The sequence below is a fragment of the Rhea pennata genome, chromosome 1 (assembly GCF_028389875.1).
Source record: "Rhea pennata isolate bPtePen1 chromosome 1, bPtePen1.pri, whole genome shotgun sequence".
Classification (NCBI taxonomy): Eukaryota; Metazoa; Chordata; class Aves; order Rheiformes; family Rheidae; genus Rhea; species Rhea pennata.
Genome location: NC_084663.1, coordinates 152165312 through 152191285, shown reverse-complemented (window position 1 = coordinate 152191285; position 25974 = coordinate 152165312). Strand labels below are relative to the sequence as shown.

Here is a 25974-nt window from a genome sequence, read left to right as displayed (position 1 = left end):
TGTAAATTAGGTAACCTGTTGTGTTTTCTTGTCTTCAAACTCTCAGTATGAGACTAAGGACTAGCTGCTGGTCAGTTTTATGTTCAGTTAGCTATTAAAATTTTCTGAAAATTAGGAAGGTAAATACTTCCAGTATCAATGGTTAATATACCCTCCTCTGCTAATTTTAACAATTTTTAAACTGTAGCTGATGACTTGTGGCATGATTCCGGTTCTCCTTTCAGTTATTTCTCTTGCAGATGAACTGTCGAGGCCTCTAAAGCAGCCATAAAGAGAAGCTTGTGGCTCTTTGCTTTGAGACCCATTCTTAAGTAGAAGAGAAGAGTTAGGAGTCACTTTCAGGAGCTGGAGCTGTTAGAGAAGATAGTCCAATCTGTGGTAATACAGTGAGTCCTGGGGAAAAAAGGGGCTAGGCAAAAAGAATTAGTAAGAGTCCTTCTGTTCTAAAATATTGCGTATATAATAGTTTCTTTATGTAGCAGCAGTTGTTTATGATTGTTCACCATTATCACATGGACTGCTTCCAGTTATAGAAAAGAATTTTGTCATGAAGAATTTGGAGCTGAAAACTTATTTGGTATTTCACAAATGGTTTGGACTGATGCACCATTGTTAGCCTTCAAAATGTCACCCAAACTCAGGATATCTTTACTGAGAGCTCTTCATCAGAAAGTTCATACATTCTACTTTTTCATAGATTGCCTATAGTGACATCAATTTTGGAACCTCTGGTTCTAAAATGAGATTTCTTTCTTTCTTTCAAATTTCATGTTTTATTTTACTATCATCTTTTTCTTGAATTAGTTTATGACTGATTTTTCTCTTGATCTCTAGCTTGCATGACTGTAATAAATCTTAAGCTATCTTCTCAGTATTTCATGGTGGTTTCATTTATGTTGTTCAATACTATATATGTCTTCTGCGTCTAAATTTGCAAAGGGAGCCCTGTGTGCATTTGTAAATTCTGAAGACATCATGTAAGAAGTTTTCCCTGCACAAAGTTCAGCATCTGATCTAATGTTACTGTTTAAGAGATCTAAAGATGTAGGGATTGAAGTTGTTTGTTTGTTTTATTTTAATTGAGTAATCAGAAGACATTTGGATACATGTCTTCATCCAATTTATTGCACAAAATACTTGCAAAAGGAAAACAGCAAACTAATTTTGTACAGCACCCTTACGTGTTTGGTAGGTCTCTTTCTTTCCCCAAATTTAGTAGATCTGTGCTACTGTACAGTAAATTTAACCAACACATCCCCAAAGTTGTGCTTTTGATAGCTTTCGTATGGTACATTTGTATCAAGCTTGGGCAAGTCTTTATGATCTTAAAGGGTTAAATTTGGTAAAAAGAGATACTAATGGAAGCAAGATAAAGATGTGTTTGGGAACTTCTTTACATGATGCACTTTTAATGGTTAGATAGTATTGAAAGGTCTTCAGGAACATTTTTCAAACTTTTTAAAGTATCACTTTTTTGTGTATTTTTTCATTATGTACTAGGAGATTCAATGAGACAGACTAGAGAAGTTGAATCCTTAGTGGAGCTCAAGTGTTTCATTCACCTTTTCTGATATCATTTTAGCTCAGTGACTTTTAAGTAGCTTGAATTATTTTTATTTGATTTTAGCCATTCTTCATGTGTTCCAAAGTTTATGAACTGAAGATCAAATAATATGAAGTTAAATCTTCTGGAAAAAGTATGTCAATCTTGGATTTCACAGGTTAAAATTTTCTTAGATATGTTTTTTAGAAGGAGGCAGAAGGAAAATAGTCTTAAAGCTCTCCTTTTTACATTGTAAATACTGCAGTGAGAGTGTGTGTCTCTTTTTTTTTCTGTATTGGTTTATATTTAAAAGACACAGAAAATAGCAACTTGAAAGTTACCTGTCACCTTGCTAATTTCATATGTAATTTAAGTCTTTTTTTATAGCCTATATATATTTAATTCCTATAGCTATTGTATATTTTACTTTATGGTAGTGGGTGTTTATAGATATATATCTGTAGTTTTACTGAGTAAATGCATTGCTTTCTTACAACTTAAAATGATAAACAAAATACTAGCTTTTAATAGTTCAGTTACAGTAGTGATCTTAACATATCACTTATTTTAGTGATTATATTTGCTTGACTGAATATAACTCAGTGGAGACCTACTGTGGCTGGTTAGACCTAGTGGGAGGAAAAGTGGGCCAATCCTTGCTAACTATTCTGTACATTGAAGTTGTTCTCAGGCTGATAGTGGACAACTTGATTTTAAAGGTTGAAAATGGTCCGTATGCCGCCAAAATGTTGTCAGCTACTTGTGTTGTGTTGCATTACTCTACGTTTGCTGTGTGTCACAGTATTGCATTAGTAGTTACAGATTTACTTGAAAATAAAATTTGTGGGCTACTGTAGGCTTTTAATATACTGATGAGGAGTTTAGTGAGGCAGATGACTTTGAAATGAATCTTGTTTAATGTTATTTGTTGTTCTACAGCATCTGAACCACAGTAGAATTCAAACTGCTCTGAAGATTTGGTAGAAAAAAACAATAGTCTACTAATGTCAAATCTAAGATCATAAGCTAGTTGTGAAAATGGCTTGTTTGTTTGCATGATTATTTAATCCAGGACACACTTTTTCTTTCTTTCTTTCTTTCTTTCTGATTAGTTCAGCTAGTAGAAGTGGCAAGCCAATGATTTTGAGTATGAGATTTCTAAGGTGAATATGACCAGAATTGCTTCCTTCCTGTATCTTTGCAGTTAGTTTTGGGAAATGTCAACTTCAAAGTGTAAAGGAATGATATCAGTTGGAGTTTAATTATTGCGAAAGACTGGTATTTGTAAGAAACAATCAGATACAATGAATTTAACTCCTATAGTGTTTGTGAATCTGTGTAGCTACAAAAAATGGACCACTATTTGATTCATCTTCAAAGTTTTTCATGTGATCTTTGCTGAATTCTAGGTACATTGCTTAGGAAAAAAACTCAAAAAAGGTAATGGTCTTGACATGCTCCAAAAAGATCACAGTTGTCATTTTGTATATACTCAATGTCTGATGTACGTGCATTAGCAGTAGAGCCTATATGCAGAACAAAGATTGACGGTGCTTAACTGATGTACTATTCTACATTTAGTTTAAATCTTCACAGTTTTCTGTGTGATCTAGATCTTTTAAAAAATGCCTAATGTTTTGACTTTGTTCTGTTAGCTAACATGCTTATAGTTCAATTTACTTTTTGTGAAGCTTATTTCTATGGAATAGCTCATTGCAGAGTGCTTGACAAGTGCATTAATCTTCACAATGCTGCTGTGAATTGAGGCTGATCCCTGTTTTGGGAACAGGCAAAGGAAGCACAGACAGCAAATAACGCATCTGAAAGTTTTGCAGAATCAGACTCCTGTAACCTAACTTTAAGCATTCTTTTAGATTAGTTTATACAGTAGGGCATAGTTCTCACTACTTAATTTGCAGAGTGCAGTTCAAATATTTTAAATTTAAGACCCTCCTTTCCTTTACTGCAATCCTCAACGTATTCCTTAATTGCCTTTTAATTTCTGTTTAAAAAATGAATTGGGTGTCCCATAAAAACAGGCTCCTGCATTTATATGGTGATTCATTCCCAGAGCATGTTTGCTCTGGTCCCAGAATGAGATGAGAGTCCAATGGAAAAAAATAGTGTGTGATCATTTTGTTAGCGATGACATCGTGTATGGATAGGTGTGGAAGAAAAATTAGGGTTGTTTAAGCAGCCTTATTTCTAACACTTACAAGCATTTTTCCTACTTTGTAGCAGTACTGATTTTCTGGTTTTTTTTTGTAGCTTCCTGATAAGAAAATGAGGCAAACAGACAAAAAGAACAAAACAAAAAAACATTGTCCATGAAACAGCACATAATAAAATTGCATGTGATAGGGCCTTTACATTTATTGCCTGTTCTTAAAAGGTAGACTCCTAGGGACTGTCATTCTCTATGGATCAAGTTAAGGTGCAGTTCTCATGAGGTGTGTGTGTTTTTGCTAGTTGGCTTTGCAAATGCGTGCAGACAGCAGAGGCGTCTTCCTTCCTTGACAGACTCTGGGAGGGAATGTACTGTAGTGGAAATACTTTTCCTTTCCAATTTCCCCACTTCCTGGTTCTATCTTTAATACTCCTCACCTGATTAATATTCTCAATCTAGTCTCATTTTATTTACTTTGTCAGTCCTAGTTTAATTTAGAGTAGATTGTATTCTTGCCAATTTCCATGTTCTTCCCATCTCCATACAAGGATCTGATCTCCTTGTCCAATTAAAACTCTCTTAAGTTCTCATCAGTTCTTTTTCCTCTGTTTCAATGACTCCCAGTTTCTCTGCCTCAATTCCTCATCTGTCATCTTCCATGTGATTTTTCTGACTCATTTCAGAGCTGATTTCTTTCCCCACCAATCCCAATATTCCCTACTTGTTTTTCTGTCTGTCCCATTCTGACTCCCATTCTTTAAGCAGCACTATGTATTGGTCACGCAGTTTTCTTGTTTTGTTGTCAATTCCGGTCCTGTGTCTCATTCTGGTGGATTTAATCAGTTAACAACTGAATGTTTCTATTCAATTAAATACCTTTTAGCAAATACCTCTGTTTCTTCCAACTTTTTTTCCTTCTTCCTCAAGCTCTTTCTCAAGGAATATAATGAACTCATTATCTAGAAGCTAGATAGAAGAGATATTTTCGTGGCAAAAAAAAGCCGTCTTCTGTTCCCCATGTTTGCTTATCCCAGAGGAGTATGGAGATCTGCCTCTCAGCTTAAATCTGATAGACATAGCATGTGTACTTGTTAAGTCTTGCTTTAGCCAAATTTCTACACTTGGTCACGCTTTTCATGGGTTCTTTGTGAATCCAATTTCAGCTTCCATCTTTTCTATTTAATATGAAGATTTAGTGAATAATTCTATGCCAGCTTTTGTTAAGAAATGGAGCTGTAAGTCTGGAAAGTTGAGGAAGAGATGATACTTTCCTTGTAAGGATGTTGAATTTCTAGTGCATAACTAAGGATAACAGAAATTAGCTTATGAGCAAGATAATAAATTATTCTATGACAGTCTGCAATAAGGGACTTATATTTTTTTATAGCAAATGAAATTTTCTGTATTTTTAGTAAAGTTTGTTTAAAATTAACTTTAGTTGGGGCCGGACTCTTTTCAGTGGTGCCGACCAACAGGACAAGAGGCAATGGGTACAAACTGAAGCACAGGAAGTTCCAGAGGATGATACTTATGTGTGGACTCACTCACTTCCCTTCAGCACTGACCACTGAGGAAACTTTTCCCTTTTCTCTCTCTTTTTCTTGTTGTCTCCCTGTTTCTCCCCCTAGGTAACTTTGAGATTAACTCCATGAGCTATGGACCCTGCTAATGAAGCTTTGTATGTGTGTACAGAACTGTCTCCACTTTGTGCAATATGACACATTTATTGGAGTGTAGGTGTCAAAGCTATGAATCATAGAATGGATATGGTTGGAAGGGACCTCTGGAGATCATCTAGTCCAACCTCCCTGCTCAAGCATCTGGGTGTGTTTTGAATATCTCCAGAGAAGGAGACTCCACAATCTCTCTGGGCAACCTCTTCCAGTGTGATGTCACTCCCACAATAAAGATATTCTTCCTTATATTCAGGTGGAACTTTCTGTCATTCAGTTTGTGCCCATTGCTTCTTAAACTGTTGCATGGGACTATTGAATAGAGTTTGTCCCCGTCCCTTTGACACCCTCCCTTCAGGTACTTATACGCATTGATAAGATCCCCCCTCAGTCTTCTCTTCCCCAGGCTGAAGAGGCCCAGCTCTCGCAGCCGTTCCTCACAGGGCAGGTGCTCCAGCCCTCTGATCATCCTCGTAGCCCTCTCCAGTAGCTCCATGTCTCTCTTGTCCTGGGGAGCCCAGAACTGGACACAGTACTCGAGATGAGGCCTCCCCAGGGCTGGGGTAGAAGGGCAGGATCACCTCCCTTAGCCTCTTGGCAACACTCTTCCTAATGCAGCCCAGGATACCAGTGGCCTTCCTGGCCACAAGGGCACATTGCTGGCTCATGGTCAATCTGACATCCACCAGCACTCCCAGGTCTTTCTCTGCAGAGCTGCTGTCCAGCAGGTCAGCCCCCAGCTATGTACTGGTGCATGGAGTTCTTCCCCTCTAAGTGCAGGACTCTGCACATGAATTCCACCTGAATATAAGGAAGAACCTCTTCACTGTGAGTGACAGAGCCCTGGCACAGGTTACCCAGAAATGTTGTGGAGTCTCCTTCTCTGGAGATCTTCAAAACACGCCTAGATGCAACCCTGTCTAACATGTGCTTAGGTGACCCTCCTTGAACAGGTGGTTGGCCTAGATGATCTCCAGAGGTCCCTTCCAACCTCAACCATTCTGTGATTCTGTGGTTAATACCAGCAAAAAGGTATTTCCGAATTGACTGTCAGGCTGAGACCACTTGTAGTTTTTCAGCTTTTATTTCAAAACAAAAACAGACTTTTCAGTCCTTATGACTGCTGGTGATCTCATAGGAGGCCAAAGCTAACATGGTTGAATTTTTGATAGTTTATCCTGTCAGTCAAATTCTTTTCCCTAGGAGTGCTGAAAGATCTAATAAAACAGAGCCTAAGTGGTGGGTTAGGGTAATGACTGCAGCATGGGTTCTTCAGCTACAGTTCTCAAACTTAATTTATCCAAGGGTTTTTAAACCTCCGTCCGAACTATGGAAGGAAGATCAAGATCTATATTTAGGCCTTAAGTTACTATAGCTTAGATGCTGTGTTGAGTGTGAAAAGCATTTTTTTTCTTCTTTTTTAAAAAATCATTGTCCATTTTGTTGAAATGCAGAAAGGAGAAAGGGTAAAAAGATGTCTTTTCCTTTATCTGTTATTACTCATTTAGGAGAGTAGGGTTATTTTATACAGCCATACAGAAGCATACATAGTCAACATGTCTCTCTGAAGAAAAAACAGCTCTAAATTGTGAAGTTGCGGTCAGTTGATAAAGCTGATTCAGATGTTCAAAATCAAATGTTAAGGACGTGATATTATTTGAAGCAGCCTTGACATTATCATCAAAGGAAGTAATGCATCCTGAAATTGAGGCTCATGAGAAGATCATCAGGAAAGAGAGAATATGAAGAAATTACATTATCAGGTGAAAAAATCACAATACTTTAATAAAAATTGGTAGGTAAGGCCTGAAAACTGAGTGTGTTTCCCCATCATAGAACAGAATTTTATTCAAGTTTGAACCCTTCTTCTGGGAAGATTATTTTTCTATTGGGGGAGGAGGGAATTGAAGAGTGTGTACTCTGTGTGTGTGTGTGTACTATGTGATTATACCTAATGGGAGCTATGGCCATATTTCCCTCTAGGTCCTATTTTCTTTCTTTCATTTGAGCTTGGAGGAATAATCCTGGTCTTTCCTCCAAAAGAATGTGCCTTGAAAAATAGTGGAAATTTCTTTGAAATATATACTAAGGGATTTTCTTAGTAGCTCCATTTTAGAACAGATACCAGAATTTCATGTGGAATGGAAACTCTGCTTTTTAATTCAAGATACAGTATCTCTGTCTAAAGCTTACATGTATCTTTGAAGAGACTCCACTATAATCATAACCATAATCATAATCAAAGTACCCAAAATTGTAAAGATACTGGGGCTGGAATAACAGAATTTTCAACAGAAATTAATTTTTGTTAGGAATAATAGCAGATGGAGATGCTATTTTCTATAGGATTTGATAGTATTCTTCCAGTTTTCCTTGAGTTTTTTGTAGGCGTGCTCTGTCATGAATGAGTTGAATTTTTAACTGCTGAAACTGAGCCTTCTTGCAAGGCATTGGTATGGATGGTGGCAGAACTATAACTTCTGTAGACTTTGTGAGTTGCCTGGTTTCTGTGAAGGTTGTTCTTATTGTTCAATTATTGTTGTTCTCTGATATATTTTTTTTTTAAGTTGCATTCTATTGTTGAGTGAAATACAGTATTTTTCCTGAATGTTCTTTGGTTTGTCTGTGGCTTACATAAATCCAGTTACACAAAAGGGTGGATCATGGCATACAGCACTAACCTGATCCTTTGTAGTGTTGGGCTAGGTTCTTTGTTTTTCTAGAGTTGTATATTGTTTTGAGTAATTTTACTCACTGCAGATTATGAAGAAGAAAAACTAAAGCTCTTCAGATGATTTGGTGTTATAGTTGAGGTAGTCACTTGAGTGCTGAAAGAATAATAATTTTTTTAGAAAACGTTTTATTGGAGATCATGCTAGTTAAGAAAAAAATTGCAAAATAAGATACCTATAAATGATTATTGAATTACCTGTTTTGTTAATTACTGAATTAATTACTGAAACATCTATTTGCATTTGATGCTTACCTGAACTTGCCGAATAATGCTCACAGCTTCAGTGTTTGTTGGGATTATCACTATAACTTACATGTGAACTTGATACACATTTCCTTTTTGCATATTAAACTGATGCATGAATTTAATAAATCAAAGTTATTACATTCATGCACTTTGAAATGAAAGACACATTACAGAATGAAATAGCCATTTTTCTGATAGTCCACAAATTGCAAACTCAAGACATTAATATCTTTTCATTCTTATTGGTATGTTTTTGATTCTTATGGAAAAGAGTTGGCAGGAATCCTAGAGGATAAGCCTATTTTTTCTGCTGCTGAATAGAAACTGAAGCATTGCATTTAAAAAATATATGACAATGAGACTGCACTTCCTGTGTGGTTTAACACTCTTGTGAAATTGAGGTAGTATAGGTATAATGTAATACTTAGCAAAAAATATATTCATATAGTACGCTCTGTTCCAGTATTCTGGAATATCATATTGCTGTAGAATGGAGCTCTAGTAACACATTTGTCTACAATACTGGTTTCATGTTGATGAGTGCTTGCTTTCTTTGAAAGTATTTGCCAGCTAATAGGAAGATACTGTGTGCTGCACTTCTGAATTGTGTGGTAAATGCAATGAAGAGTTAGGCTTATAAAAGCTCAGATGGCTGAGAAGAGGCCAGTGGAACTATCATTTGTTTAATGTCATTTGTTTAATTAGCCTTTAAATCCCTACTGTGGGCAAGGTGGAGAGTAAGTAATGTTTTTATATTGGCAAGTTGCATGTACTCGTAGTCTTATTTAAACAGAGCTATTACATTCTCCCATTTTTCCACCCAAAGTAATGGAAGACAGAAATGCCACAAGCTCTTAATTTTACCCATTATTTCCTTTCTCTCTTTCTTTGGTTATGACTTCTCTGTGCCACCAGGTCCTCCTCTCTGCCATGTCTTTATAGGCCATTGCTCTTTATGATTTCTTTAGCAGAGTTCTTCTTCTGTGTACTTCTCAGCTTGCTTTCAATACTCAGCTGTTTTTTTCTCCTCTCCCCTTTCACTGAAGAGAGAAGAGCTTAGTAAGTTTCCTTTCTTTTTTTTTTTTTTTTTTGGTAATTCTTAACTTTCTTAAGAAATCATTATTGTCAGACACCCAGATCATAGCAGCAGCATAGCATCCCCTAGTGGCTTTTGCCACGTCTTGCAAAACTTCTGTCTCACAGGGCAGATTTTAAGCAGGGCTCAAGGTTGATTTTTAAGGAGAAAGCCTTGCTGTTGACTAATAGCAGGCCACTTAATTGTCTTTTAAAGATTGTAAGAGGCCTACAAGTTACCAGAAATTAATAATATTTTTTGAGTAACTTCCATTGTGAGCTTTCTCAAGGGATGGCGGTTACTTTATATATTTGTATATAATCCTATAGCTCTTTTATTTAAGAGATTTAAATTTTGATTTTAAAAAAGTAGAAAACTCAAGCTGTTTTTTTAATGCCATTTTTCTTATAAAAATGATTAAACCTCTATCTACGACCATGACTGTTTTTACTATAATGTTTAGCTTCTGCAGTGGGTGAATAGTATCTACACAGATAAAAGCGTAGTCACAGATGTCTGTCTCTTGTTAGAAGAGTTTTCAACTATCTCTTAAAACAACATGCATGTACTATTAGAGCCTAGATTAGAACACAAAATAGCAAGGTGAAAGTGAAAGGATTTTCTCCTTGCTTTTTCAGAATATGGTATTTCTAACATCTACAGATTTAAAAAAAAAAAGGCGTATTTTATGCTATAAACAGTGTGATTTCATAGTGGTAGTTTTTTGAGGATGAACAATATGATTCATTCCATCCTTAACAACAAAAGGCTGTCAGTATTTGTAAATTTAATAAAAGTTACTTTCTTTAATAGGCTGGACTAATTGAAGCCAATGGAGAGCTTAAGGTGTTTATAGACCAAAATCTAAGTCCTGGAAAAGGTAAGAAAAAGATTTTTTAGTTAAGCCTCTGATTTTGTAGTTTTCCATATAGTTATTACTACCTTTAAACTGCTTTCTTAGTGTTTTTTTTGTAAAGCTTTTCTTAAATTGTATTTTATGTACAAAAACTCTAGATTTACTATGGCTTGTATTTGTCTTTAAACTGAGTGTGAGGCTTAATTGTCATCCGTATGTGGTTTTCTCATTCAGGTAGCTGTTTTAGACCATCGTTGCCAGTATACTTTAATACATCAGCAGCATCAGTATATTTTAGCAATTGGAAAAATTGCAAGAGCTGCAACGGTTTAAAATGTTGTGACTATTTATGTGATAGTGCATCCACACTAGTGCAACCTTACCTGAGATAATATTCTTAATAGAACTCTTAGATTTGCAGATAATCACTGTGCTTGTGCTATAATGTAATGTAATCAAACCTATAGGTTTTGGCATAGGCTATAAACTTCAATTTGATAGACAAGCTCAAAAACTAAAAGTATCTAAACACTTGGAGAATTTTGTGCTGCTTTTTACAATTAGCATAATTGGGGAAAAAACAGAAGCACACAATGTTCCAGTTACCTGCAGTTCCAAGCAGCTATGTCATATCATCTGTGATTATGCCATATGTGAAAATTACTCTTATGGGAAAGCTGTTTCTAAAGTGAGATTTGAACTATTTTCTGATTTCCAGTTAAGTATATTTTTGCCAGTTTGTATATTTTGCTTGTAATCCAGTGTTATTTTTTCAGCTTAATAGATCTTCTCTACTACAATTTATAAATAAAAGTTGTATATCTTTAGTTTGTTGGGCCAACCAGCCATTTTTTTTCTGGCTCCCTCCTGAGATAGGCTCCTTTTCCCCTGGATTTTCCTTATTGGTTATCTGTGAAACTGTTTGTCCATCTATTTGATCAACTTTCTTGAACACAGGTAACCAAAATTGTATATAGGTGAAGTATTCACTCCAGGTGAAGTGTTAATCATACTTGTAAAGCGGTATTAATAATTCTTCTGTGCAATGTCATGTTTGTGATTCACAGCCATCTCACAATAGATTGGGTAAATGACCGTTTTCCTTTGTTGTTACTTGCAAGTGATGGTAATCTGGTTTATGCTTCTGTATGACAGATGGTGTGCTTTGCTACTTGTACAAGTAGGGTGAAATTTTTTAGGACAGAGTCATTTTTTGCTTCTTGTCTGATGCTCTCGTAAACCTCAATTTTGACAAAGTTATTAACTTTATGCACTGTTGGATCACACTGGCATACTCTTAAGATTGACCTGTGGCCCAGTTCAGGGGAACTCCATTAGTGATATTGCTCTACCCTAATATCCCATTTCAGAAGAACTCACTTAAGCATTTCTCTTTGCAGTTTGCAGAAGAACTTCTATTAACTGATAATTTTTATATATAGTATGATACATCAGATATTTTATTGGAATCTTAATAGACTTATCTCTGTGACATTCTCTTGTTTTACAAAAGGAAACTTTCTGACTAATCTACCATGATCTACCTTTGAAGGAGAAGGCACTATATATTGCTTGAATAATTGTATTAACACGTATTAACTGCAGAAGGGTTGCTTATTTGCGTCTGCTGGAAAGAACTTGCCATGCAAACAAGTCAGTACATTAATTTTTCTGATACAGCCACAGGTTTCCTTCAGACTGCTATCCATGCTTAGCTGTTCTACAAGGCAGTAGAGACAGGTAAATCAAAGAGCAATCCACATGTATATTTGTAACTCCTCTCCCCACCACACCACCTGAAACAAAAAAAATATTCAAGTACAGACTTGATCCTTAATAGCTATACCATTTTAACTAACTCCTTTGAGCAATAAAACTGATTGTTTGGTAGGACAGATACTTACGGAGACATTTCCACCAATGTGTTTTACATTATGTATGAGTTAAGTGTCTAAGTTCCTGTTATCATCAATGGAGATCTAGCCAATACAGATGGTGGAGTCTAGACAGTAAGATTTGGAAAGGTGAATCTTTTATGATTGCATAGTTTTTAAAGTAAAAGTGGGAAAAAACAGGGGCCAAGTTTCTTTGCTTTTAGAATTTCTAAAATTAATTTCAGTGGTTAAATATTTTATTTTGGGCTTGCAGCTTCTCTGTTTGAAAATCCAACTTTGTTTTTAATACATAGCATCACAAATAAAATGAGCACACTAAGCTATCCTTAATTAATCTCTGCGCATCATTGCTTTCAGGAGAATTTCTGAAGGTGTTGGTCAGCAACTAATTCTTAATTCTGAGAAGAAACAGTGACTTTCTGTTAGCTTGATTGTTTTACATTTCTTCTAACTTGTCCTTGTTTTATATGCAGGCATTGTAGTCTTAGTCAGAATTTAACACAACAAATCTTTCTGTCACTAAAGTATTTAGTATTGGAATTTATTCACTAAAGAGATATTTATTTTCCATTATTACTTTCTTGGTTTGGGGATTTTTTGCAATTTTGGGGGTTGTAGCCTTTAAAAGTTGGTGTTTGAAGTGTAACTCATATGCCCAAGATAGTATGTTCCTAATGCACACATTTACTGTTAAGAAAGTATTACATACAGAAGTCTATTGCTTTCTTACTAAGTCTATGAAAGATTTCTTTTATTTTTGTGATGAAGAGGATTCAGTCCCCAATAATGAATCAAAAATGTAGAGTAAGCTTTCCATGGGGTATAGCTTTTTATTTTTTTTAATAGTTCATTTTAGATATTTAGTAAGTTATTTTGAATTATTTTAGTGACCAGAAGAATAGAAGTGCATCTAGTGTATTTCAATAATGAGCTGAAGGAGGTCAGGAGGAAACCTTCCTATTCTTCTCCAGAGTCCATCACTGAAAGGCTTCCCTCCCCTCCTGCAGCAGCTTTGTATTTCATAAAAGGAAGGAGTCTTTTTTTGAGAAATCACAAGTCATTCACAATTAGAGTCTGGGGAATGTACTGCTTTACTGATACTGGATAAGAACATAAGAAGTTCCCCACTGTGTTAGACCAGTGATTTGCTTAACCCAATCTGCTGTCCTCAGTAACAGTTATAAGGGAAACAGTTATTCAGGGAGAATACATGAGCCTAGCTGCTTGTTGTGGTACTTTCCCTTAGTACTGTTACAGCATTCAGGGTCATTGGATTAGAAATATTAGATAGTGCCTTCCATGATCTTTGGGAATAGTCTGATTTTTGAGAAGCTCAGCAGACTAAGAATGCAACCTCAGCAAGAAATTCTTGACTGACTTCTGTTTCTATGTGTTGGTAGCTAGGTGTGAATGGTATCTGGAGGAGCTCAGCTGTCAAAGAAAAAAGGTTTTTAGGAACATCAAAGGGGACAAAAACTGAGTTGTCCACCTGGTCATAAGGACATACTCCTGAAAATCTTTTGGGAGAGTAGGATCTTTTTCTTGAAATGATTCTGTAGCACTGTATCAGAGGTCTGTAAGGTGAATATGAGACTCGGTGGAAGATGTATGAATCAAATATCACAGGTTAGCAGAGACTGACTTTTCTGGCCGAATTGGATTATGTAACCTTTTTTACAGCCTGAAGAACCTTGCAGCAACAGCAGTTGCTGCATCAAGATACAATTTACTTTAGGTCTAAACAGGTTAAATCCTGCCGTATAGGTTGTGAGGCTGTTTCATGTGTGTGTGTGTGTGTGTGTGTGTGTGTGTATGTGCACACACATATGCACACATACATATGCATGCACACACATACACACTTTTTATTTTATATATGTGTGTGTATATATATATATATATATGTATAAACTTCTGAATTGTGATGCCACTTACCTTTAAGATTCTTCTTTTGTTACTAGAAACACTATTGTTTCTTTTCTTAGCAATTACACTGTGGTAGATTGGATATTTCTTATTATCCTCTCAGGATTTGATGCAAACATAAGTAATGTGTAAACTTCCCTATCACTAGCAATTACGGCGGTAGTAATATTTTAATTCATTTGATTAATTTGGGATAATTAAACTTCTTAATGGGCAGATAAAACTGAAGTTTTTAGCTGTGTACCTTCAGAAAATGTTTTGTAATTGTCAGTGAAAGGAATAATTTTGAGCTAAAGAGTGTTTAGTTTGGTGATTGCTGTCAGTTATCCACACCTTTTGGAATAGCTTGAAAGTGGACTGCTGTAAATTTTTACCTACAATAGCAGAAATCTGGGATATGTAAATAGAAAAGGAGACATCATTCATCTTGCTCAGTGGTTATATTGAACAACCTCTTGCTCAATAGTCCAAAAGCTGTAGAATCTGAGAGAGAGGTGGGAGAGAGGGAAGCATCTCTGTATGCAAGTGCTACCCTTGTATTCGTTGCCAGGTCATCCACTACTGTCAGAAATAGGTTACCAGCCTAGGCAGTCTTTTTATTTAAGCTAGTATGGACATTCTTACAGCCTAATTCACTTTGGAGAGACTGTTCAAAATCATGAACTCCTGATTCTTTTATATATATATATATATATATATATACACACACGCGCGCACACACACACACACACGCATATACATACATACATATATACATATACATATATGTATGTATATAACAAAGATCAACTTTGTTTCAGGAGGGAAAAAAAATACTGTTCAGTTTACAACATTTGGTTTGAGTAATGCATATGAATGAGTAAATTATTCCTGGAGACATAACACCATTTGAGAAAATACTCTAGAAAATGAATTTTTTCTTCAAAAACAGCTTTAACATGGAATAATTGTCACTTTTTAAAATGTGTAGTAGAGAAAAGTTGGAAGCTTGTGCATAAGATACTTCAGAAAAAGTTGAGTGTAAGTTCACCTGTGTTCACTGGTACCATTGTGTATTTCCACTAATGGAATGTAACACCCAGGCATTTTGCCGTGAAAGTACAGAAAAACAGCATTAGCTGGAGTTACTCAAGCAAGCTGCAAATTTTCTCTGTGTTTGGGTGACACTATTAGCTCTGCTCACTTGAGGAAGCTTCTCTCTGCCTACTTTTGTTCCTTTACCACTAAGAATTTAGCCTACAAGGCTAATTCTCAAAGGTAAATCTCAGAAAAGTGACATCCAGTGACACATCAAGTGATAAAAACCTCTGTTTGATCTGAGGACATATAGATTCCCAGATCTTATGAAGGATTTAAAAATATGCAATTTAATTGATTTGTCGTCTTGATACAGATGTAAAAGTTAGGAGATTTTTTTTTTTTTTTTTCTCACTATTCAAGTATTTGCCATTCCTTGAATGAGGTAATACAAGTTTTCAGTATGTTTGGTTTCAGGGTGCTCCTGTTGAAAATCTCTAATTTGTCCTGGAAGCCTTGCCTTTTTTAAGGACATGAGGCATGACTAGCTGTTTGTGCCTTGTTACAACTTTCCTCTTAAGAACAATATTTGCTTTGAGGCTAATGCCAATAGTATCTGAACTTCTAGTCTGTTGGAGTTCAATGCCACAGATCCACAGATTTGGTCTAGTGTGTTTGATCTGGTACAGGCATCAGTGGGAAAGGTTTTGGTGTACTTGGAGTAACCAACAGGTTAGTTTTCTGGTATAACCCTGTTCAGGAGAAAAGCAGTGCTATAATGTACAGAGAGAGCATTCTGAGAAGAGAGGAAGAGATGGTGGTGGCACGTTTGCTCCACAAATTTCTGTGCAGTGCCAAGGTATTTTCTAGCGTGCAGCCTTGCTAAGGACTCTGGTAGCAAGTGATATGTGCAGCAATAGATAGCTGTGTATCCTGATGGCCTCTCATTAATATATTGTAATAAAACTACTTAGTTTTATATCTGCCACTTGTTCTACTGCTATATTTACTGTCAGCTTCAATTGTGACATTGCAAAGGAAAGCTAAATCCTTTTGTAATCAGAAATGCAAGTTTCCTTGGCTCATTCCAAAATATCCAGTTGCCTTTCTTCCCTGAAGACTTGATTGCTGGGAAGAACATCGTGCAGGGCCCTTTCCATTGCTTGTTATCCTATATTCAGAGATGGATGTTGTAGAAATTGTGCCTAATTTAAGCCAAATAAACCCTCAAATTATGATCACAAGCTATAAGGATTTCAAATATTAAGTGAAGCAATGTTCTAAAGGAACCCAAATTGTGATTTATATCTCCGTTCTGTTTCTGGTAATAATATAAAGGAGGAATTATTTTACCCGAAACAGAAAAAAGAGAGCAGTTTAAATGTAGAGTAAAATTCTGAAGTGTCTTGATCATAATTGTTCACTTCTTACATACCTTAGTTAAAAGAAAAGGACAATCTTATTTGGGTATTCCAGTTGTCTTTTATTTCTTTTAACACTTTCGGATTTAAACTCAAAAAAACCACTTTGGGGGGAAAAAATAAGGAGAATTGGTGTGTGTGTGGGGGGAATCTAATGAACTCCTAGGTTTGTTTTAGAATATCTACCTGGCTAACTGCCTAAACCTGGAATTACTCATATCAACTCTGAACATGGGCTTTGACTAATAATTATAATCAGAATTCATTTTTGGGCTCAGAAAACATTAAGAGATTAGAGAATTGGAAAGATTTTTTAAAAGGACTTGGACAAGTAAAACTTCCTCACGAGTTTTTGTTTTCTGCTAAGAATGATTTAGCAATGAATTTTACAGGCTTAAAAGCTTTGTTCTGCAGAGAGGTTGTATTTCAGAGAAAACTGCTATATTCTGGTCTTTATTGTTACAGCCAGACTAGCATTCATATCTGAGTATTAAATAGGAAACTGTTTGTTTCTAATCTTGCCTCTTGCTTGTGAAGAGTATATGGTGGAAGAAATGATTGGCCTCAGATGAGTGGAAAGGAAAAGAGAACCAATTGTGTTTAAAGTTGTGCTAAAATTAGATCTCTGAAATAAAATTTAAAATACCAAGGAAATTTGAATTATCTGTCATATCATACCAGTAGGTGGCGTTATTGGTATGTAACCAGAAAATAAAAATACTTTTAACCCCTTTCACCTCTTATCTTTCAAAATAAAGTTTTACATTGTATAGGCATAAATAATTTGAGTTTTGTTTTCATTTCAAATTTGGTAACCGAAAATTCAAGTTAAATGTTTAATTTGGGGGGCGTATTTAGACTCTTACATTTCAACATAGCTTAATTGTAAAATTGCCTTTCTTATTCTTTTCATTTATATGATAAACTTTTGCAGTTTAATTTTATTGTTATTTTTCTTTGCAAGGTCAAACCATGATTTTTGACAGTGACTGGAATTGTTATTCTGGAACAGAAGTAGAAGTCTATCTCAGGGCCTGTGATTCTCCCTTTAGCAAGTAGTTATATGCTTAAATGTGGGTTATAAAATGTCTGTGTTATCGCAGCTCAGAATTCCAGTCACTTGTTATTTTTCTAAAGCCAATGTTAGGAAATAGAATTGTTGCTTCAAATAGGAATGATACTAAAAGTGCCTTCAGCTAAGGGTAGACTGCACAGTTATTCCAATACAGTGTCAGAAATGCTGATTTATAATAGATGGAATAAAGTATCATTAGTCATATCTAAGACTGATAGGAATTGTCTAAAAGTCTAAGCTGTTTGTGCTAAGTGCTCAGAACTGCTGTATCAGTATGCTGTTTTAACAAGATGATGCAACTTGCTCAATAAACAAAGATATTCTTACTTGACTTGATACACACTAGAGACAGTGGTCTGTGTGTGCTGGCAAAGGTTATGGTAGGCTGATCCCTTCTGATTCAGAAAACATCAAGCTGTGCTTGTATGTAACTCCTCTTAAACTTAGAAGAAAGCAGTAGTTCTGGCTAAATGATTTGGGGTAGATAGTGTAATGAAAAATACACAGAAAATAATTGAACAGCCCTTGAGGGAACTGTTGGCATTTGATTTCTGCTTCACCTGTATCTAGCATTGGAGTTGAAAGAGATTGTTGTCAAGCACCAAACTGATCACTGTATTGAGAAATCTTGAAGGTTTTGAGGCTTTACTACCCTGTTTCCTGCTACCATGATGCTATTTTTGACATGGAGAAAGAGGTGGAAGCTTGTCCCATAGTTCATATAGAAAACTTTTGCTGCTATAATAGCTTGTTGTTTCAGAATGTTTCCTCTGGACATTTCTTTTGTCCAAAGCTGCCTAGCTTTATTTCTTTGAGGACTTTCCTCAACTTACCTGATTGTGTCCTGATTACCTTCCATCACCAACTTTCTGTAGCTCTGAAATTCTCAATTTCTGTGTGTTATTTCCTATATTAAATATCACTGATATTCTGGGCTCTGCTTTACTGCTGTCTGAAACAGGATTCATTCTCACCTGTGTCTCTGCTTCAGAGACCGCACATCTGTCTTTGAACTGCATGAAGATTTGAACCCTATTATTCCTCTACTTTCCAGGGAACTTTTTTTGGTTTCACTGGTTGGAGTCCTCAAAGGCACATCTTATTTTTAATTTTATGATCTAGAGACTGTCATACTGAAAAATGAGCCTCAGATAATCTGTTTTCCTTACTTTTAAATCTCCATGATGAGCTTCCATTAGATTTCCTATATTTAAAAAAAATCTGTATTTTTTTTTTAAATTTATTTCTGTTGCTCCCAACACCTCTAGGAAGAGATCCTATAGCCTCATCATTAGGCAGTTTTTTGGAGTTGAAGTTAGCTGCAGAAGTTTCTGTGCTAGCAGAGAGTGTTGGAGAGTGGGCACCTGAAACTTTCACGTGCATGGGGTAATAGAACAGTGCTTTTGATTAATGGAAGAAGCTCATCTATAATTCCTTCTTCCTTTTTATTTTTTTTTTTTCTTTCATTTTTTGGGGAAAAAATGTATTGCTTTGAATGGAAGCCACAGAAAGGGAATGCTGCTATAAGCCTCCAATTCCGAGTGCTTTTCACTGTGCGCTTTTCTTTCTGTTTCCAGGAGATGTAGATGCTTTGCTCTTACTTCACTAGGGAGGAAGGTCCTACTAATTACTTGTTGAGTTTTCAGCTACATTGTCTGTGTTATCCAAGTGCAACTTCATTAACTAGGATACTTAATGATATGAGGACAAGTAGAGCCCACGACTGAAAATCAGAGAGCCTAATACACACTCTCTCAGAACATTATAGCACTATCTGTAGTAAGGCCTGTGACTTGCAGAGACCTTGAGAGAAGTATGTAATTTGATAACCCAGAGCTTTTCAGTTGGAAAAAAAAACCTGCAAAAATCGGAGGGACTCAAGCCACTTTATGTTCCTGGAAGAGGTTTTGGTCACTTTCTGATTCCAAACTTGTAATTTTTTTGGATAGATCTGTCAGGAGATTACTGAGAGGGGGGAGCATATGACACTTGGGAAAGCAGCACAGATTTTGCAGTCAGTGACTAATTTGCTTTCATTATTTAGTCTTTTCATTTTTTCTAAGCAGTTGATTTGATGGAAAGATTTGGAGCCAGAATTAGCTTTGTCTGTATTTGCTTTACAAAGTGGTGACAGTAAAGAAATTTTATTGGTTGTGTTCATGTAGAATTCAGTCTTCCTCCTTTTATCTCTTTAGTCACTCCTCACAGAAAAGAAGAAGAAAAATCCATTTGACTCTAAGCAGTACAGATATTCAGGCTGCTTATAAATTCTATTCCTATTAATATTTGCTTAATTCCCAAAATAAAAGGGATTTAATGTTCCAGATGACATAGGGCCTTCTCAAAAGTGACAATCACAATGGAATCTCCAGTGTCACTCCTTGTGTTATAAAATGGATATTTCTCGTTAATTTATCTTGTTCATGGAAAGTCTTGTTGGTCTTTATTTGGTCTCCCAAAAGAGACATATTAGGCTTTTTAAGTTGCATTCTCTTAGCTCTGAGTTATATCAGGTAGTTGATAGCATCTTTTCAAAGGCATACATCATGTATGGTTTGTATTGTGACTAGTGTAAGAAGATTGCTGCCTTCAAGTTGCATCGCAAGCCTCAAGACAGATTTCATCTGCTCTGTAAAAACCATGTGTTTCAAAGCTTATTTGATCAAGATAAAAGTTGTGGAGTTCATAAGAGTATTTTTAAGCAGTTGTGCTACAAATTGTCATTTGCGAGATTAATTTTCTGTAGACTTTTCTTAAAATAACCCTTTGCTTACCTCCTAACCTTCAGTCATGTAGGGCGCTTACAAACTGTCCTCTGGACAGAGTTCTGACAAACCACTCTTTTTCTCATTTTGTGCGTTCCTTGTTGGGATACACTAATTCAGAAAGTGCTTGCAAAATTACAGAATTTGGCTCCACTGTGTACAATACTGCCTCTGCGCTAGAAAACAGACTGGCATAAGTTTGCTGGAGATGACCTTATCAGGAAACTGACTTGTTTTTTCAGTGGACTTCTGCTGTTGCATCACTCCTATTGCGCTCTCTTTGACAAGTACAGAAAACTGCCTGCATGGTAGATTGCATCAGTAGATGGCACAGCACTTAGTGGGCAGGTTTTCTGTTCCTGGGTCAAGGCATACCTCAGCCCAGCCTCTGCAATATGGAACACGAAGTGCAGGGTCGCTGCTATTTCATCAGTTTTTACAAAGAGCTATTGCTTTGCTTTGCAGAGGACCTTTTTATAATCTAGGAATTTGCTGTGTTTTTTTTTTTTTTCGTGGAATGTCAAATCGTTTAACAGATTAATAATGATCATACGTGATTGTATCACTGGCCTATTTTATAGCTGAAATTCTATAAGGGATTCTTTCTTCTTTGTGAAATTCTTGGGTTTATTTTCACGTGCAAGCCAAGGTCTGGACCAAGAATTCTCCCCTAAATGCCAATAGTAACCAAAGGAGATTAGTTTACAATGTTTCTCCATGAAAAGAGCACTTACCTGTAGCAGTTTGTAGATAGATCAATACCATTTTTTTGTGCTGACACTTCTGCTATTTGAGTTTTACACAGCATTGCTCCTTGAGCTCATCTGTATCATTATCTTGTGTTTGGAGGCATTACGTAACTCTGTGCTCATGAAGCTCTGCTTTTTTTGAGGTTTAGTGATTGTAAATGAGTTACCAAAAGAAGTCATCCAAATTGGCTGGAAATTGAGAATTTAAATAGTAATTATCCCTTGGGATAATTTTTATGTGTGTTTTACCTGGCCTTTTACTGCTCTTTTTGAAGTCTTTAGTTCTTTAGAAAAGGAAGGAGGAAGAAAAAGTGGCTGGAACTAACTGTATTAATATGTATTTGTTTTGAGAAGGAAGAAAGGTTTGTGCCAGGGGAACTATCTGCAAACTTGTGCTTTTAATTTTTACGTGCTACATATGCACACCATCTCATGGTACCAAGTACGGTGTTACTTGGATTACAATAATTGCTGTAAAAGTAAGTAACAATAATTAGCAAGAAAACAGTAAAATTTCTTTGACTAAATTAAGCTATCACTGACTTGCAAAGCTAAGTTAATAAAATTATTTCTTCTTATATCCTTAAAAAGACTGTGAAACTAGTGTGTTATTGGCCTCATTGAAAATGCTGTTGTGTAGTAGAAAAATATTTGCACATCAGGTAATTGAGAAAGTAGTAAGATTCACTTGAGAAGGACAAGTTTAAAATTTTATCCTTTTTAAAAGCACTACTTTATTAAATCAGTAACAATAGTACTGTTCTTGAGCAAGTATGCTTTTCTGTTTAGTGTGTTACCTTTTATGGGTTGACTTTTTGTTTTTTTGGTTAGAACTGAACTGTGTGTTACTGTTCTTCCAAATGCATTTAACTTTCTTGTAGAAGAGTTTGTAGCATAAAAATAAACGTACTGTGGCATTTCTATATAGAGCCAGGCAGGTTCAGCAGCATGAATTTCTTTAGTTACCTTTAATTGTCAGTGATGGTTTGAGCGCTTCCATGAAATTAAAAACTGTAAAGAAGCATAGTGTGTATGTACCCTTCCCTCTATGCTAATATTATACTTGCAAGAGTGGAGTCCCTCAGGGCTCAGTACTGGGTCCCATCCTGTTCAACTTTTTCATCAATGACCTGGATGAGGGGACGGAGTGCCTCCTCAGCAAGTTTGCTGATGATACCAAGCTGGGAGGAGTGGCTGATACACCCGAGGGCTGTGCTGCCATTCAGAGAGACCTGGACAGGCTGGAGAGTTGGGCAGAGAGGAACCTCCTGAGGTTCAACAAGGGCAAGTGCAGGGTTCTGCATCTAGGAAGGAATAACCCTAGGCACCAGTACAAGCTGGGGGCTGACCTTCTGGAGAGCAGCTCTGCAGAGAAAGACCTGGGAGTGCTGGTGGATGTCAGATTGACCATGAGCCAGCAATGTGCCCTTGTGGCCAAGAAGGCCAATGGTCTCTTGGGGTGTATTCTGAAGAGTGTTGCCAGCAGGTGGAGGGAGGTGATCTTGCCCCTCTACTCAGCCCTGGGGAGGCCTCATCTCGAGTACGGTGTCTAGTTCTGGGCTCCCTGGTCCAAGAGAGATATGGAGCTACTGGAGAGAGTCCAGCATAGGGCTACGAAGATGATCAGAGGGCTGGAGCACCTGCCCTGTGAGGAACGGCTGCGAGAGCTGGGCCTCTTCAGCCTGGGGAAGAGAAGACTGAGAGGGGATCTTATCAATGTGTACCTGAAGGGAGGGTGTCAAGGGGACAGGGACAAACTCTTTTCAGTTGTCCCGTGTGACAGGACAAGAGGCAATGGGCAGAAACTGAAGCACAGGAAGTTCTACCTGACCGTGAGGGGGAATTTCTTCCCTGTGAGAGTGACGGAGCACTGGCACAGGTTGCCCAGAGAGGTTGTGGAGTCTCCTTGTCTGGAAATCTTCAAGGCCCACCTGGATGCAATCTTGTCTAACATGCTGTAGGCGACCCTGCTGAGCAAGGGGGTTGGACTAGATGATCTCCAGAGGTCCCTTCCAACCTTACTGATTCTATGATAACTATTCATATTAGTAGAATTATTTGAATAATGTAAGGCTGAAGGCCATCTTGTCCAACCTTCCGATCAAAGCAATGGCAGCTTGTGAGTGTTATTTCTTGTCCTTTTGCTGTGCTGTCATCTTCTAAATTCCACTTTTGGTAGCTGAAGACAGTGATTAAATCATGACCCCCACACACCTTAGCTGCTTTTTGTCCTGGCTGAAACACACTGAACTCTCTCAGCTTCTACTTACATTGCCTGTGTTCCAGTACCTGTCTATCCTGGTGCCTTTCTGCTGGACTATCTCCTCTTTTTCAATACTTATCTTGTCTGTGGGCGCCAAAACTGAACACAGTAATCCAGCGCAGCTTCAAGAGTGCTGGGATGGAGAGGAATAATTACTTCCTTTGGCCTTCTGGATATGCTTTTCCGAATCTGGCCCAGTATGATGTTAAGTCTTTATCCCTATACAGGTGTACTCCTTACTTGTGTTCAACTTGTCCAGCAGGACCATTGGATCCTAACCTGCAGAGCTACTTCTTAACCACTTAGCCCCTGGCCTGAGCTGTTGCATAGAGTTACTCTGTCTCTGGTGTAAGATTTTTGCATTTATCTTTGCTGACTGCATAAAAAGTTTTTAAGGAATAGCACAATAGTGTAAGGAATAACTTCTGTTTTTAAGTATATCTTGAAAACAAAGTCTGCTACTGCATATGCTGAGTTATTAGGTGTCAGGAGTCTCTTAAGTGTCTTGATCAGGGCTTCTCTTTATGAGGTTGTCTTAGTCTGCAGTGTAACTATAAGGAGAAGTTTTAGGACAAAATGATAAAATAAGAAATAACCTTGACCAGAAACCATTTACCTGTGAATGCTAAAAGGACCTAGCAATGATACTTTGGTCCTACTTAGTCGATATGTGTATAATTTAGATTGGCCCTGGTACCAGAAGGATGGAAAGTGACATATCTTGCACCAATTTTTAAAGGGTTTTGATAACCGCAGATCAGTAAGTCTGACTTCTTTTGTACAAGTTAGTTGAAAACATAAACGATAGAATTAGTAGACATGTGATAAATGTGATAATGAGAGGAGTTAACATGGGTTTTGTAGAGGGGGAGGGGAAAAGGGAAGTTATACCTTTTCAAAGTCATACTTTGAAAGAGTCAACAATACATGGATAAGGGTTATCTAATCAAGGCAATGCCCTTGAATATCTTCCAAAAAATTTTATCAAGGTCCTTAATCAGACTTTTAAAGAAACTAAGATGTCACAGAATGGGAGGGAAAGTCCTCTTATGGATTAATAATTGGTGAAAATCAAACCAAATGTAATGAGGACGCTAAGTGAGCTATTGTAACTCAGGAAAGAGAACTTGAAGTCGTTGTAGATTATATTATGAAAGCATGATATCACTGTTTAGTGGCGATCAAGCAAATTAAATTTAAAAAAAATATTAGAAAGGATCAAGGAATAAAGTAGAGAAGGTGTTATAGAGTTATACAGTAACATTTGGCGTTCCATTGTTACGAATAATGTGTGCATCGCTGTCCCCTGCAAAAAGAAATCTGAAAAGGTAGGGGAACAAGAAAGTGCACAGGCAACAAGAGCTAACAAATGTATGGAAAGGTTCTGTAAAATGAAATATCAAATAGATGAGAAATCTTAACCTTGGAAAGGAGAGCCAAATGCAGTGTTCAGCTGTTGCATGGAGTTATGCTGTCCCAGGTGCAAGATTTTGCATTTATCTTTGCTGACTGCATAAAAAGTTTTTAAGGAGTAACACAATAGCATAGGTAATATTACTGCTTTTGCTTTTAAGGCAATGAGGAAGAGATTAAAAATATATTGATTTCTGGGAGGCTGAGGAGGCACTAATAGCAGGAGGGGTTTCTATCACTTTACTGCATTCTGCAGAGAGGAAGAACTAAAGGCAATGATAGTGATGGCTATACTTGAAGGAATAAGAAAGTTTAACCGACTTGTGGTATGAGCTACATGTTTGCTCTGTCCCTGAAATAGCACTGGAATATTGGTTAATGCACAGAAAAATGGCAGGTTGCACCATCTCACCCGAATTTCTGTGAAGTTGTCAGTTTGTCATAGTGTACTACTAACGGTAGCTAGGAAATGCACACCTGTTGGAAAGAAAGGGTTTTTCTAAACTCACTCCCTTAGCTTCAGAAACAAGTTTTGAGTTGCTTTCTGCCTTCTGTGTGCTACCTGAACGTGTAAGAGGATTGGTAAGGGTCAAGGACTGATATGGGTCCTTCTTGATTTAACTGTTGTAAAAACACTTAATTATTGTCTCTGTGTTGGACAATGTGATAAAGAAATAAGGAGGAATAGGAGTTATGCCATCCCTCATGGCTCTCTTGGCCTCTTTAAAAGAGGTCTGAGGGAAAGAACCACCACTTTGACCTGATAATTCAAAATGGCAGGTGTTGCAGCAAAATTAATGAATGCCTCCAATATTTTAAGGCTTGTTTGAGCTGTTATTTTCTTTCTGTCTTTTTGGTAGTCGGTCCTTGTTGCCATTTTTTAACCCTGGTATGGAGTACTAAATCACAAGGAATAGCTGACTTCATATTTTTGTTGTTAAATTTGTTTTATGTATCTCAAGGCTTGCTTACCCATCAATGATGGTTGTGATATTGCATGATTGACTCATGAACAGTAAGATAGCAGCTTTCTGTGCTAGGCTGGCTTACTGTGATGCCTGTGTTTTACTCAAGTACTGAGTTCCTGTAGATTCTTGTCATTTAATCCCCTGCCTTCAACTGGGAGGGAACCCTGAGGAGAAAGAGGAAAGTTGGG

The 25974-nt window shown here is 36.9% G+C and overlaps 1 protein-coding gene across 6 annotated transcripts in view; it reads left to right on the top strand.

Moving 5' to 3' along the window:
• The window catches only part of TFDP1 (transcription factor Dp-1), a 47600-nt gene that overhangs the window by 5602 nt on the left and 16024 nt on the right, over positions 1 to 25974 (top strand). For all 6 annotated transcript variants that reach the window (XM_062575420.1, XM_062575438.1, XM_062575392.1 and 3 more), the window contains exon 3: positions 10252 to 10318. In XM_062575420.1, the coding sequence (XP_062431404.1) occupies positions 10252 to 10318 (67 nt within the window). The remainder of the gene's footprint in view (positions 1 to 10251; positions 10319 to 25974) is intronic.